Below are 16875 nucleotides of genomic sequence, written 5' to 3' on the forward strand. Positions count from 1 at the left end.
AACGCTGCAGGTCGATCAGGTCAAAGACAAACAGCCTCAATAAAAGTTTCTACCCACAGGCTGTCAAACATGCCTCCACCCCCACCTCCACCCTTCACTGTGCTGTTAACATTTATGGACATTTTCACTGTATTTATAAACCGTATTTATTATAATAGCAACCAGCCTAACTGTAGCCCTACCTCCTATTCAGTGTGCGCTACCACCGATCACTTGCTCCTCATATTGCACCTGCTCCTTTATACGGCATATATAACTTGTATGTAACTTGTACATATCTGTGTAGATACTTATGTTATTACATACACTCTCTGTGTAGGCACCTCTTTAACTTTAAGACTACTTTTTTGGTTTCTCTTTTTTTCCCTCTTATTCTGAAGGAATTTTAATGTAAAAATCTGCACGCTGCTAACAGAGAGAAACTGTGTTTCATTGTTCTTGTAACAGTTACAATAAAGATCTATTCTATCAAGAGGATGTTGTGCTACGTTATCAGGAAGTCTCATTAGCTTAGTCGGCAGTTAAACACAGCTCAGCTCAAGCTTGTTGTATATGACATGCTACTATATTCATAAAGTAAAATAACATTTTGATTGAGCATACATGCAAACACACAAGGACTCTTTTGATCTGCTGTTCTGAATGTCGCACAATCCAGTGCCTCCAAAACCACGGAGTAGTAATAAGGAGGAAGTTGGAGTAGATTTTTATGCCTGAGCATGAAATCGCAGAGCAGCAGGTGGAGGTAGGCGACAGTGATAGTCATCTCAGAGTCGCCGTGGTGTGGTGATGGTGGTGAAGGAGCAGAGTCGGCAGGAGACGGATGCAGGCTTCAGATGAGATCCTCGCACAGCCTGAAAGAGCGCAGGCCTGAAAGGCAAAGTGTCAGATTTACAGGGAAATAAAAGACAAAGTCAGGGAGTGCTTGGCTCGCAGAAAGCAGGCAGATGGATCGTTGGACAAAAACAGTGATGAGGAAATTATTATTGAGGTGATTCTGACGGCACCAGAAAACCAGATTGACAAAGAGAACTGAGCAGAGATAAAACAGGAGCGCAGCTTCCTTATGGAACATGGTCATACGCTTCATTTATAACTGGATGTTGATGAAGAAAAACTATTCCACACGAGATGAGAGCCCCATCGAACAGATTACATAATCTAATCTCAGCATGCATACCAGCACTGTCTGAGAGTGACAATGTTTCTGTGTCCATCATCTCATTCGCCTGCTGTCTTGGCACCACAGACCCTCACATGTGGCCCACCATCTTTTCCTGAGAGTATGCTTCATAGGAAGGCCCCTGTGGGACGATGGCTTATCTGCAGGCCTTGGCTAACGAATGATGAAAAACAGGCACCATCACGGCCACCAATCTGCTCCAGTGCTCCTGGCCTGGGTACAGATGCCAAGGCATCTGCCACAAATAAAAGACCCAGGCAGACTGACACCCGCAGGCCAAACAACCAGAGGCTGGTAATAACGCGTCCCTGACGGGCTTACGGATCCATCCTCTGCAGACTGAAACAGAGTTAATTGATTGTGGCATGACCACATTAGCAAATGACATAAGAGGGCATGAGGACATCATTCAAAACTGTTTTGTTTTGACAAATGCTTGAATAATTTGTCACGTTTCACTCATGTGAAGGTAAAAGTGCACTCCATTGTTAATGTTCGTTTACAGATTGCAGGTGGAGCATCATACGACTACTTTCAGTCAGAACAACAAAAACACATTCATAGTGACATTTCAGTCAATTGTAAATATACTTGTATGTATTTTGGGTTTCTGTTCTTCCACCTCCTGTTTCATTTTGCAATCCCAGCTTCTCATTCATTCCTTTACTTCCCCTGTTTGTTCCCTCTGGTTTTCTGCAACACCACTAGCAATGAGACAACCCCTCACCCCAGCATTTACACTCCCCCGCTTGTGTTTGTGCTTTTGCTGGATTGCTTTGTTTTTTTCCCTGACAGTTCCTACACTGTATGCCTCCTGATTTCTTTTGATTCCAGTTCAGCTGTCTTCTTACTCTCCACGTCTCTATCGACTCTCCTCCCGTTTGACCTTTTTGATTGTTCTTTAAACTTTGCCCTTTGCCTGGAGCTTGTTAATGCTGTTCGCTGAGATGAGTGGAAACCTGTACATGACTCCAAACGTGCCAGTTAAGGTTACGATTTTTGACTATGAAGTTTGCTGCCATGCATTTGATTTCTGTGAACCGTTACAGACAGAGCTAACTAGTCTCCCACGCCTCCTTTGGGCTCTGTTCTTTAAGACTTGTTCATTCTTTAAAAATGAACCTGATGACAGGAGACTTTGGCTGTTTGAGGGCTTTTTCACCTGGCAGAGTGGGGTTTGAATCCCATGTGAAACCAATAAAAGAGCTGTGTTGGTGCATATGCTCATGTTTTTTCTGAGGGGAGAGCTGCAGACGATGGCTCTATTTACAGATTCTGGCAGTTTTTGTTTAGATTTCTGACGCCTGCAGGTTTAATAATAAGTATGCATATGAACATAGAGAGCACTTTGTGTACTATAAGAGACAAAAACAGTTGTATTTTTGCCCTGTGATGATCCTAATGTTGAATAAAAAGCTCTGAAATACTGATCAGTGAGCGAACGCCATTCCTTTGATCCATACCTTTCTGCACCGTTGCATATTTTGTGTGTCCATTAGCCTGATTTACTGCACACTCTGACCTCATGTCAGCAGCTCACCCTGGCTTCGTCCCCTGGGAAGCACACAGTTAATAATGTTCATGGAGTGTATCCTGATGAAGTGACTCCACTCCATTATCACAGCTCCTTCCTGATGGCTGTCAAAGTTTGTCAGTCACGTGTCACGTAATCCATCAGTAAGGTAATTAAGAAAAGTAATAAATATGTTAATGTGAAATTAACCACCAAGTAGGGCTGCACGATTTTGCATAAAATGAGAATCACGATTTTTTTGCTTAGAATTGAGATCACGATTCTCTCACGATTTTCTTTTCCAGTATAAATATTTATTGCGCTTATTAACAGCACATCAACTTCGTAACAGTTGAGACTGAACATAAAAACAATAAATAAACATAAAAACAACAAATGTCTCACGTTTTGTTGTTGCCGCAAAATGTTGTACTGCTTGAAATTCCGTCTCCACCGTTGCTCGACACTGCGTGTATAGAGCAGGTAGTGCAACAATAGAAAAATAGTTGCGGGACGGCACTGTGTAGCGTTTGTCTAAGGTGTTGATCATTTTCCTAAATCCCTCGTTTTGCACAGTGTTGATGGGAGCCATATCTTTGGTCAGGTGATAAGTGATAGCCTCCGTAATGTCTTTGTGCCTGCGGGAGTTCGACGTGTATAGGGAAGCGCTGTATAAGGTTCCCGTTATTGATGTTTGGGTGGTTGACCGGGACGGATTTTCTCGTCATCCCTGACGTGCTCTCCGTTGTTTTTTCCCTGCCAATTTTAGCAGCCAGCTTCTGTATCACGTGGTATAAGGCTCCGCCCTTGTCATTTGTTGAGCAGGACGAGTGAGCGCTTGTTTTCATGCAGATTACGTCCCGGATCAAAATGCGGTACAATCGTTGTCGTCTTTTTTTTTCTTTTTTTTTTTTTAATCATTGTCATTTGGAAATGAGATCGCACATAAGTATGAATTGAGATCACGATTTTCTAACGATTAATCGTGCAGCCCTAGTCATCATAGTTGAAAAACCGAACCCGACCCCGAGCCTGTATCTTGGAGACGTGACCAAAACTGCCTTTAAAAACCAAAAAAGGAAATTTTCTCATGCTGGAATTATTATTTCCTTTGTTCTCTGTTTGTCTAAATCACATATTCAGATTGTCAGATTTCAGCGTGCAGTATTTTTCTGTTTATGAAACATTTATTGAGATCAGAACATATCTTAAGACTGTTGTGAAGCTGTGAGTGTTTTCACTGTCACGATCTTGTGATGAAGGAGTGTAGGAACAGTGTGGAGCATGCTCACCTTAAAACACCCATCATCTTATCCTTTTTATTGTAATAAAGACCTCAATTTAAAACACAATCATCATGTTCTATTAAATTAAATTTGAACTCATGAACTAATCAGTAAGGTGTTTACTGACAGCCAGGCAGCTGGGGGCCGTTATCTATGAGATCCTGTTACAGAGAAAGCAGGTTTCAGACACTCCTGCAGGGACTTCACTTTCCTGAGCTTTGCAGACTTTTTGCAGTGTTTGCTCTCATTCTAACCTGTATTAACATTTTTGGATTTTTACAAATTCATATTTCTTACCTAAGCTTTATTAGTATTAGTAACTCCCCATGCACGAGGGAGTTTGTGTTTCCACAGTTAAGTCATCCTGTGTTTGACTGATACACCTGCAGTGCAGCACCAACTGTTTGCACCTTGGAGCTCAGTTGCATCATTTCTCTTTGAATACTTTCATATTAAAAGGTGATGATTACCAGGCATCTTTTAAAGGTGACACATCTGACTTCCCCGCATTGATACCTTGGGAGGTGTGATGTGGTTAGATAAAAGCTGAGATATAATTTTTTATGTACCGTTTCTGTTATTTTGTCCACCCCCACGCTCTGTGGCTTTGTGTTTCCATCCACAGAGCTGTCATGCCTGCAGTGGAAGGGGAGTTCAAGGATTCATCAAACAAACAGCAGGCCTGAGGTCTCTGCAGAAACTGGCTCAGCTGGTCAGCTCGGGTCCACACATCACGGCTAAGCTAATGAGAAGGGCCTGGATGGGTCGTGTGTGTGTGTGTGTGTGTGTGTGTGTGTGTGTGTGTGTGTGTGTGTGTGTGAGAGAGAGAGAGTGAAGCCTGGCCATCTTCCAGCTCTTACACATCCAGGTGGTTTGATTAAACACATCACTAACACATTGTCTGTGGGTTGATCAGAAGGGTCTGGGAGGAAAACCGTGAAGGGTAAAGTAGATGCAGTAGAAACAAGCAAAGCAGAACCGAAACAGTGTGACCGACATTCTCTACCTTACTGTGGACTCTTTTCCTTTACGGATGCAAAACTAGAAACTAAAAAGTGACTTTTTCTTTGCCGTCTTCTCGGCTCTGGTGTCTCGGTGAGCTTGTTAAAGTGCCGTTTGTGTCCCAGCAGAACTCATTTGGTCATTGCGCACCATCAGATCTGATCTGATCTCTCAATAAGTTTCAACCATTATGGCCTTCGTTACTTCCTCCTCTCTTTCATTGTGACAAATCCTTGTTTGTTCTTTGTGCTAATTCAAGCTGAGGGATAGCACCTCAGGTTGCTCCTCCTGCTCCTCCGTGGTGCCTCCTGACCGCCGCTGTGCCTGACCGGATCGGTACTGGCGGCATTAGTCTCAGGATTATCAGCCAAGACCTTGTTTGGCCCTTTGTCTGTTGTGATTGAATCTGCATTTTTTTCAGTTGCTGCTTTATTTGATTTTCACTGCTTTTTCATACTTTTACATTTAACCAACTAAACTATTTTGATTTTTGGTTAGAATTCAGAAACTATTGTGGTTTGGGTTGAAAGGAGCCTCCTTCATCAGTAACCCGTCTCATTGAGAGCTTCAACTCAGTCACATGCTCCACTGCCAAAAGACACCGTGCTTCACGAGATGAGGGGCGAACGTAACTGACCTACAAGGAAACGGAGCAACAGAAAGTCCACATTAGAGACTCGTGTTAATCCTGCTCTCGAGTGATCGTTAGCTTCTGCTTTTCATTCTTTCTGTCATCATAAGAGACATGACGGGACTTAGAAGTCAAAGAGCCTAAAACAGAATGCTAGATCGTCCCGGCTCTGCCACCAACAGCTTCCCAATGAGCCGAGTGCGATGTTTCGAGGTCCAGCACAGCTTCAACATATCCGCTTGTTTCTGGTTTAAAGTGTCCACGAGGTCGGCTAGCCTGGCACTTATTCAGTGCTGTGGTGGGATGAGCAGCGATTATGATAGGCCTCTGGGCCACAAAGGAAACATATTTTTCTTCATTTTAAACCTTATAATAGGTCATTTTTCTAAAAGTTCTAAAACTTTATTGTTGTTGTTTTTAATCCTCTAATTTTTCTGTCTGGCGACCATTAAAATTACAGCGAAGCCTATCTGCTAGGCTAGACTGTTTGGGTTAATGAGGTTTGGCCTTAACTGCTTTGAGGTGTTACTGATATAGCAGCCAAGTGGACTTGCTTCTGGAAAGACTTTGATCAAGAGTGTAGACTATTCTCAGAGCGATCCTTTCGCTCTGTTGGATTGCAGGCAGACGGGACGCTTCAGTGACTCATCATATCTATAAAAGAGGACAGAGCTAGCTGGTTAGCATGCAAACCTAAGATACATTTATTATTTCAATACGTAGATGTCTTTGCCTGTCATGCCGAGTCTGCTAATACATTTTGTTATTTGTTCAATGTTTTAAATGAAAAAAAAAAATTTTGCACCTTTATTTGGTTCATCCTTCATGCAAATAACCAAATGGAGTCACAGTGTGAAATTAATTGCTCGGTGATATGACATCAGCACAGTGCCTGAGGCCTTTAGTCAACTTTTCTCTCACTGTGGATGCACATCAGCAGCTCAGATGTACCTGTGACTGTCTAATTTCAATATTTCCAATATGCAGAGGGAATCAAGAGTGAAATCGTATTCATAAACAATCCCCTGACACTAGATGTAATCTTGTCCAGTATTTATGTGATAAAAATTGGGAAATAAATCGTCTTGCATGGCTCATCTTTGTACACCCACCTTCTATGAGTTCATACATTTTAAATGGGAGTGAGAGGCAATGAATTTGTCACCAATTAAAGCACAGATCACAGAATTACTCAGTAATTACCGGCTCAGCTGAATGAATGCTGGCCAGTTCAAATACGTGCCTGTAGAGATTTACATTAAAGTTCCACCGAATGAGTTTATTCAGCCGAGACTCGATTCTCACACTTATTAAGTGCTTATGGCATTAATCTGTCTTTGTCCAATCAGAAGTCACGTTTCTATATGATACCGAGCCACAGTGAAAAGCACTCATCAGTCAGTGATATCAGTGAACAGCTCCCATTAGTGAGCACGCCATGCTGAGACGGAGCTATGCGGAGCATTTAACCCAGAAACCACTTTCAAATATAATCAAAGCTTTTCTTTGGATACGCAGGAAACAAATTATGGGGATATTTGCTGAAAATGAGGAATAGAAATCAGGGGATCCTGCAGCTTATTACTATACTGCACGTCCTAATCACACAACACGAGGCTGCCTGTCTGTCAGGTGAAGTTTTGACACAGTTCTCTTCTGCTCCAGAGCCGCAGATCGATTGCTCTCAAAGATTGTCGTTTCTACGTGTAATTGATCTAACTGTTACCTCCTTAAAATCCCATTTCTTTTATTTCTGTACTGTGAACACTAGTTTTCATTACTTTGAATGATTTCTGTGGCTCTGCAGACTGATTACTCACTGAAAATTCAGAAAGCCTGGTGCACTCTGCAGGGAACTCTAGGAACCACGAATAAACAGAATTTTCTGCTCAAAGATTTTCAGAGGATAAACAGGCCCAGAGCACACAAATTAATTCTCTTTAATTCTTCTCTAATTATGCACAATTAAAGGCTGTGAATTAATCAGTGTGCTTAATCGGCTTGCTGTCTTTGAGCTGAAATGCACCTGATTTAGAAGCTGCTGGAAGATTCTCAGAGAACGGCGACTTTATTGGATTCTGTGGAGAAGCAGTTGACATTTAGCGGTTTCACTCGATGAGAGGTCTGATCTCACCTTTGGGACAGGGATTCATCCTCTGGAAAATGTGCGAGAGGCTTCAGGGAGGGTGGCGGAGTGAGCGTCTGCCTGAATGGCGGGGTGTTTGAAAGGTGAGGTTCCAATCTCGCGTTTCCGGAAATCCAGGAGTGATGTTGGGAAGGAGGGCCGGCAGGTGAGTAGTTGCCTTCTCCAGGAATGTGTTTGTAAGCAGGCTTGGTGAATTTTACCAATAGTGGCCAGGTGATTGCACTGCAGGTGAGTCTAGGGGACACAAAGAGACAAGGGTAAGTACGAGGCAAGAGACACGAGAGGCGTAGTTACCACTGTGAGGAAGCTGATAGACTGTCAAAGACTGGAGGACTGAGCTGGCCTTAAAAGTCCCTCTGCTGGGCGAACACAGGAAACCACACGACCCACACAGAAAAACACCAGACACTCAGATCATGACACCTTTGTTCCTGAAATCCATGTGTGATGTGTACCACCTTTGTAAACAAAGGACTGGAGCCCATTGCCGCTGTCGCAGGATGAATGGCAGGGTAGACCACGGGTGTGATGCAGGGCTACTGCAAATTTAGACCTACTGTCAATTTAGAATTACTCGTTAATCCAACATAAATGAATCTAACATACATTCTCTGGACTGTGGAGTATGGGCAGCACCAGAGGGTCACACATTGGACAGTTGAAGTGAAACATGGCACACACTGTGCTGAATTATGTTAAAGTCCATGAATAATGTATGTGGATGATTATCTTGTGGACTGAACACCTGAGTCTTTGTTTCAGCACAAATATTTAGTTCAAACAGTTTTTTGTTGTTTAGTGTTTTTTTTTTAGCATAACTCATTTCAAGTCTTTTTCATTTGACAAGCTTGCAGTGAAACTGTTTTTGTCGTGTTAACTATATGATTGTATTTATTAATATAATGTATTCTTGTCACTTGTGTAAATGTTTCACACTTGACTGCTAATGTGAGTAATCAGTGATGATGATAGTGTTATCTTCCAGGGTGGTAACTCTGAAAACAGCTTTGCTGTTTTAAAATAGTTTTCACCATCTTCAGCAGCTCGCGGGTCAGGACTGCTACAGTGCACGTGAGTGGATATTCTGGACAAAGCGAATTGCTGGTCATATTTTACGTGCATGTGTAGAATCATTTATCAACTGCACTGCAATCAGCCAGCCCTCACATCAATTCCGCAGGTCTCAGAGAGCGGTGCAGAATACATAAACGCCTCATCACTGCACCATTATATCGCTGTTTGTCTTGGAGCCAAGATGAAAACACACGAGAGCCCGAGGCATGAGACGCAGAGATATGAATTTTGCATCAAAATGGGCCACAGACTGCACTCATGGCTTTGACTTTTTCTTTCTACGTTTGAGTAAATCAGAGCGATTAGGGCCAGCGGACTCCTTTACAATGTGCTGACGTGGCACATATGTTAAATCAAGCACTGTGAGCTGTAATATTTCAAACAGTATCAGAAAGACACTCAGTGGGACATAGTGTAGTGTTAGGCTTTTATGTTTGGCTTTGTGGTAAAGCTTGTGTTTGGATAGGATTAAGAACTGAGTGTGGCTTTCAGCCCCGCTCAGCAATTGGTGTAAACACTGAAATAATGTCAGGGTGAAAATAAAGTTTGTCTGAAGGCTTTTAACGTGTGTTTGCCAGTAAATCAAACTTCTTTTTTGCAGTATTTTCCTGCAGATTTGGAAAATTTTGTTTTAATGCCCCACACAGTACGGCAGCTCTCCCCGCAGACACACAGCGCAGGGGCCCGTCCAACTTTAATTCAAATTCTAGTAAAAAGTTGGAAAGATTTGCAGTAACTGATGCACAGTATATCTCTGATATGTCCATTTGATGGATGATACATCCTGAAAAACATAGGACTCTTGGCTGTGAACACTCAGTGTAAACATCGCTTCAATTAAAGCTGAAATAAGCTGATACAGGATATATGTGATGCTGTCAGCTGGTGCGAAATAAGGTGATTTTTCAAACTGTAATGCTTTTTCAAAGCGAAGCATAAGCAGAAAAATGAAATTTAATACACAGCTGATGTCCGGTTCCTCCATCAAAAGGAAATAGAGACATCCCAGAAACATATTTATTTGTGCATTTTGCTCTGTGTGTCACATGTAGTAAAACTCAGATTTGCATTACTCAGTGTTTGATTTTGACTAACACTTTTTTAAACCAATAATTCACATATGTGTGTCTGACAAATCAGAAACTACATTTAGAACAATTTCTTTTTTCAATATAAGAGGTCCGACCCCCCTTTCCCTTTGTGTTCACTTCACTCCATTGGTAATATTCCCATGGATGAATATATTTGTGTCTAACTGGCTTTCTATGAATGGATGACTGGACTCATTATTCATTAAAATAATTTTATGCTTTTATATATTTTATATTATACCAGCTGTATAATATACCTCAGTAACAATCTCATTTTATTGGGTGCTCTGCTTTTATAGATCTGTTTCCAACAAGTATAGATAGTAAGTAAAAAGTATAAATATAAAAGGAGAAAGAAGAAAAAATATCAAGAATATGCTTAAACCTTACAGTCAAATAAAATTGTTACAAGACATAGTAGAAAGCATTAAAACATTTTTTTGTGTTCTCTGTATTTCTTGTATGCTTGTTACTACAAAATGAATAAAAGCAAAACATGAAGAAAATTATAAAATACTTAATTGTTCAGACTTATAGAGCAAAGGTTAATTTAGCTACTTGATTCCACTTCCACTTATAAATTAATAATTTTTACTCAGGCAGGATTCTAAATTGACTATGCTGTTCACAGACAACACTGTGTTCTGTAGCAAGAGTAGGGAGCAGGTGGAGGGGAGCCTGGATAGGTGGAGGTATGCACTGGAGAGAAGAGGAATGAAAGTCAGTCGAAGTGAGACAGAATACGTGTGTGAATGAGAGGAAGACAGGTGGAAAGGTGAACATGCAAGGAGGGCAAGTGGTGAAGGTGGATGAGTTTAAATACCTGTGGTCAACCATCCACAAACACGCCAGCGCACAAGAGAGGTGAAGAAGAGCGTGCAGACGGGGTGGAGTGGGTGGAGATGAGAGTCAGGGGTGATTTGTGACAGAAGGAAAGCAGCGAGAGTGAAAGGGAAGGTTTATTAGATGGTAGTGAGACCTGTGATGGTGCATGGTTTAAACGGAAAAAAGCCAGGAGGCTGAGCTGGAGGTGTTGAGTGAGAAATAAGTGGAGCAGAGAGGCAGCTCGGGATACACAGGTGTGGTTTGGACATGCGCAGAGGAGGGAGAGTGGACATGATGGGCGTGACAGAGTATAGGATAGGGTGAGATGGAGGTAGATGACCCCTAAATGGGTTTATTCACTGCCATATATTCAAGCCCGATTCTATTAACTATTAAATGTTATTTTACTAATAATATATGAAATAATTTTGGATTTTTAACTTAGTTTTCACTGTTTTCTGTCAGTAGGAGCAGCGCCCTCTGCTGGTGTCTCCAGACTTGGACCGCGGTTTCTCCTCCTGTTTGCTTCGGTACGTTCGTCTGTGTTAAACTCTTATAAATCCTTTAAATATGAGATTATTTCTGCTGTTAAACGTTGTGTTGTTTGTAATTTTCATGTGACAGTAGTCCTCCAGCGGTCAGTGTAACTCTGTCGGGCACAGGTGATCTCGGCTAGCGTAATTGATTAGCTCTAAGAGCCGAGCTTGCTAGCTAACAGTCAGGCTAAATTATTTCTTCCAATAAATAAATAATTGGGTGACCAACGTTTTGTGCTTGTTGACTTGTAAAAGCCTATATGACATTTGAATTTCACCATTCATTAACCACACAGAGAAGGCATCGTTTAAATATGTTAAATGTTTTTATAAACAAACAGTATTATTAAAGTTCTTCATGTTGGGCCAAGTGTCCTCTTTTTTGGAAGTCAAAATATGCTCACCCTATAAATAATAAAGAAAGAAGTTCATCCAGTAGAAATTTGCTGGGGTTGTATCTGTCACTGAAATAATGAAAGACAGGTCCATAAATACATACATAATAATGTATTTGCACTAGTTTAATTTCAGCTCAGTGTGAGAGTCTTTACTGCCTGTTCTTAGTTTAAAGAGCTTCTAATTTCTCCGCTTTCAAGTCACATATGAAGTCAAATAATATTAATGAAGTTGAGAACATGTTAACAAAAACAAGATGCCAGCTTCCTGTTTTTGTTTTGTTTGTTTTTTCATTTGACCTTTTTGCTTTTGTTCTAATACTGCCGTTTTACCTGTTTACAGTATTTTTATTGGATTACTGTTTCTTATACATGATGCCTGCTGCTAATGCATAGTAAGTTCTGAGCTTGAGGACGGAGAAGTGTTATGGACCAGATGTCATGTATTTATTTTTAATTCTGCATTTTTTTTTATTTCTTTTATCATTATTTTTATGTATTTTCAGGTATGTAACTGTCAGTTTCTTCTCTTTTTCATTTTCTTTATTTGCAGTTCTTTTACTTCGTGTCTGTGCAGGGTGGAAGAGAAGACTGACAGCTGACACCCAGATGAACATCAGCCAGGTCAGGCCGGCTCTCATGTTTACTGTAAATGTCCAGTTGTGTCTTAGTTCCATACTTCTCAGAGTTGTTATTTAATGAAAACGAATGCCTCATAGAAACAAACACACAGATCAAATCGTAACCTCCTAAGACCCGAACTCTTCCACGGCATGCGTTTTTAATTTCTCTTTGATATTTGGGCTGATTGGGACCTGATGAATGTAAAAACAAAGAATTACTATTTTTTTTTTTACCTAATTTTTGTTTCTGAGAAAAATGAGAGCCACTTATGAGGATATTTGATTAAAATTTCGATAGAACAGTAGCAGTAATAGCCTCGTAAGTGGATATCAGGCCCTTGTAGAGCAAAATTGAGTATTTTGGTCTAAATAACCCAAAATGTGATGTCCACATATGTGGACGCCAGGTCCTAGGAGGTTAAATAAAGACACATTCTGATTTCTTTAACAGAATCACATGGAGAATGTGTAGCATTGAACATGGGACACAGTTTGCCTGTCTTCTGTGTTATTTTGCTTCTGGATAAGCCGGTGATGGTTGCATGCTGTAATTTGGCTTTAGGCATGTAAATATCAGAAATATTCATTGCTGCTTTGAGTATGGGAACCTTCGCCACGATAAATGTTTACTGCCTCTGCTAACAGGTGAGTTTCTGCCTGGGCTCTGTTTAATTGCTGTTCTGAAGTGCGCCTGCTGACGCTGCTGGCTGTTTTCGTTGCTCTCTGCAGATCTGCTCCTGGCTGATTGTTCTGGTATCTGTTGGCTGAAGCTTTGAGCGTTCATACTGCTGTGTGCGGTGTTTGTTTTAACTCTTTGTAAACTTTATTCTGCTGGCTGAGCTGCAGTCATCTCCCTGTTTTTTGCTTGGCACATGCAGTTGGTGCTTTCATGCAGCTGACTGTGAACAACATGGATTGTGAACACAGGTTATTTGAGCCAAATTTCATGACAGTTTGTGGAGATGTGCAGCTTATGATTAAATATTGGTGAATTAACCCATTAAATATTAGCATAGACATAGATCTGTCCTAATCAACCAATGGATTATTTGGATTGACATCTCCGCAGACAAATTCCTACTCTCGTTTTTTAAAAATGTGTTAATATTTTCCATCTCAGCTCAAACGCCTCATTTCCCTCTTACTTACAGTGCTTTTGATTTTTATACTGCCTTTGCTTTTTGTTTTATTTCGAGTACGGCCTTTCTCTGCGGCTGCAGGGGCAGCTCTCTGTGTTTAGAGATTGGCAGCCAGATACAACAGCAGCACCCTGACTGAGCTGTTTGCACACGACTGTTGTGTGAATGAGTGTTGATCTTATGGTTTGTTACCCAGACGGATGCTGTGAGCTGTGTGAAGGGATATTCTGTTGTTTGCAACTTTCTCATTTTACATCATTTTACATCTTTTTACATGTTACTGTAGCTGAAACCAAAACGCCATGGTTTTTGAGCCTACAGTTAATATTTAAACACTTCAAACATCTAAGATCAAGTCAGGACAGATATGGAAGTGAAGTTGTTGTCAGGGCAGTACCTCTTGTACAGCAATATTTTTTGTAGGGATTTTATCATTTGAACAATAATAACAACAATATTGACTGATATGTGAATGTGAATCAGTTGTTTTATCTGCTAAAACATTGACTGAACATTAGAAAATATGAGATTCGGCTTACAGAAAGATATTTCTTAAGGTCTGCAACTCTTTGAACCCTCTGTTGCTCCTTTGGGAATTCAGACTTTTCAGTGACAACATAAAAATACAGATTTTGTTGTTGTAAATGGATAAACATCCCTCTCTTTTCTTTTCCCAGGTGAAATAATTTGCTTGTCTTTCTGTGTTAGTTACCATATGTACTGATCTTCAGGGTCATTTAGGAAAAAACGCTTGTTTGATTTGACCAAGTCTTGTTTAAATGTCTGTAGATTATAAGTGATCTGTGGAATAGCAGACCCTAGGCTACTTCACTGAAAAATGGTTCCAATATACTGTATTTATTCTGGACTGTGTGGATAATACAACACAAGTTTAAATGAGAGAACCACTTTCTTTATATGTCCTTTGAATATGAGAGGTCACAGATGAAGAGGACAGAGGATGATCCCAAAAGACCCTTGATGGCCTTGTTCTTTATTAAAGGGTAGTGTGACAATGGAAATACATGATACTTTATATGGTTTTCCCTTTTTAAAATCTCAGTCAAATTACATTAATGACCAGTGGAGCAGAAAGTCTCAGAACAACGGTGCGCCCAAGGTCGTGGACTTAGAAATTTACGGAAGACATGTCAGTGGTTTGATCACAAAATCATATCGATAATTTATCACTCAATCGAAATGGTGGGAAACTGAAGTGAATTTGTAGGAAATGAGAGCAGAAAATCACAAGTTGTAATCAGATCGAGAGGCTACAGTATATTGTCTCCCAGTATTCGTTCACATAGCAACACAGCATTTAAAAATCGTTTAAATAACAATCAACGGGTTAAATTCTTATGTATTAAATACTTTTCAACATTGCCTTTTTTAAAATTTGTATTTCAGTTTGGCTTATAAAGTCCCAGCAGTAACTTGTTTTTGAGTGTCTTCTCCTTTTACATATCACTGCCCAAGATATTATTGCACTGATAATTGAGAGTCAATGCTCTCAAATACACTGTTGGTGTAGAGTTTTATTTTTGCTTTAACCAGAGGCTGAGGGGAGAACCTCCAGGCATTCCTTGAAGGGGCTCAGTCACAGAGCCTAATGGAGGACTGTTAAGGATGGTGGTTCAGACCTCAGACTCCAGGCTTGAAACCCTACCCCAGGGCTTTGGCACATAGGGACTGTTGACTCTTCGCGCAACCAACACCTGCCTCCGGTCTCTAGGCCCAGAGCCTGGGTCTTCCCTCTTTCCTGTGCCATCGTAGGCCCCAAACATATTGTTGTGGTAAACCATCTGCCTGTCACTCATACGAGGCAGCATTGCTGCATTGTCTGGGCAGTGGCTTGTACAGGGAAACAAGTGGCACATGTCCTTGGAACTGTTGTAGAACTGGGACGGTCCCTGAGCCAGTGGCCCCACGTACACTGGTAAGTCTGTGTACGAGTTCAGGTAGGTGGAATAGTGTCTGTGCACCACTGTGGAGGAAGAACGGCGCAGGGCGGCTGCGTTCTGCAGAATGGCTTCCCTGTAAGAGGGCAGCCGGGTGGACTCGGAGTACTTGAGCTTTTGCTTGTAGGGGTAGGAGCCCATGTGGGCTGGGTCCAAGTAGGCTGGCTCAGCAGCCAAAGGGTAGCAGGACAGGTTGTGTCCCAGACTGCCATATAGCTTGTGGGGTTTGGGGTTAGCCACTACCACCCGTGGAAACAGGTCAGGCATGTCTCCTCTGGTCGGGGGAGATGTGGATGTCGAAGGCTTTGTTTCATCTACCTGATGGATCCTGTCATTGCCCCACGTGGCTTTGAGGAATGAGGCGCGGCGGTTCAGTTTGTCCTTTCCGAGGAGTGGTATGTCGTCCATGTCGGGTTCCAGGTAGGACTTCATGCAGGAGTTGCAGCTGGTGCTGCCACTAGGGTAGTGTCCTGCGGTGCAAGGCATGGCAGCTGCATTGGAGGCGTGGTTGCTTAGGAGGTGATTTGCTCTCAGCTCGGCGAGGCAGGTTTGAGGTCCATCGTAATCACCTCTTACTCTTGGGTCTGCAGCATCAAACACATAGCTATGGGACCTCCTCCTGCGGCTCACACAGTCAGGGGGGTAGCTGAACTTCCTCCTCAAGGGTGCTCTGTGTTCCATGTAGATATCTGGCATCTGGAAGTCCCTGTAAGTGGCAAAAGGAGAGATGGGGTGACGGGCTTGGTTCTCCACATACAGCCTGCTGCTGGGATGGGGGTTTGACGGTCCGGCAGGAGAAGGATCCCTTATGGCGATGTGAGGGCTGCTGAGACTGGAGATGGGCAGAGTCCTCTCTAAGATGTGCTGACTGCTGCGGGCGGGCAGCGTGTACCGGAGTGGGGTGGGTCGAGTTACCACCCGGGGCTTATCCAGGAGGGTTTGGGATGAAGAATCCCCATAATGAATGGGAAAGGTGGGTGTAATGGCCCTCTGAGGGTACGGAGAATGGTTGTCTGTGATGCTTGAGATGTAGGGCAGGCGTCCGTGAGTCATGTCTGTGGTGGTAATTCTGGGTGGCAGGGCAGCTCGCACATTGTCGGCCCCCCGCCTGCTCCAGTTCTCTATTGTTTTGGTGGCATTATCCAAAGAGTTCTCCACTCTTGCAGAGGACACCATGTCCTTGGCTGTTTTAAGCATCTTTAGCATATTGGCTTGTGTATAGTTAGAAGTGACGTCTGGACTCTGTATGCTCCCGTTGTGGTCAGCGGACTCTACCCCATTGAAGCAGCTGTAGATGCCCTGCGGAGAGGTGGAAAGTTAATATTAATATGTGTAAACTTCATTGGATACCAGAATGACCGGCAATTTCATCAACTGAGTGGGATAAAAAAAAAAAGAGAGAGATTTTATTGACATGCTGACCTAGTAAAGTGGAAAAAAATGACAGAAAACTGTAACTGCAGGAGAGTCGTT

The 16875-nt window shown here is 42.0% G+C and overlaps 1 protein-coding gene across 2 annotated transcripts in view; it reads right to left on the reverse strand.

Moving 5' to 3' along the window:
- Nucleotides 1-14406: 14406 nt before the first annotated feature.
- Nucleotides 14407-16875, reverse strand: part of grin2ca (glutamate receptor, ionotropic, N-methyl D-aspartate 2Ca) — a 76023-nt gene continuing 73554 nt past the window's right edge. For both annotated transcript variants that reach the window (XM_084925101.1, XM_084925102.1), the window contains exon 13: nucleotides 14407-16701. In XM_084925101.1, coding sequence (XP_084781227.1) covers nucleotides 15079-16701 — 1623 coding nt within the window. In that variant the 3' untranslated portion in view covers nucleotides 14407-15078. The remainder of the gene's footprint in view (nucleotides 16702-16875) is intronic.

The sequence above is a fragment of the Perissodus microlepis genome, chromosome 4, assembly GCF_051167445.1.
Source record: "Perissodus microlepis isolate ML-2025 ecotype Zambia chromosome 4, ASM5116744v1, whole genome shotgun sequence".
Taxonomy (NCBI): Eukaryota; Metazoa; Chordata; class Actinopteri; order Cichliformes; family Cichlidae; genus Perissodus; species Perissodus microlepis.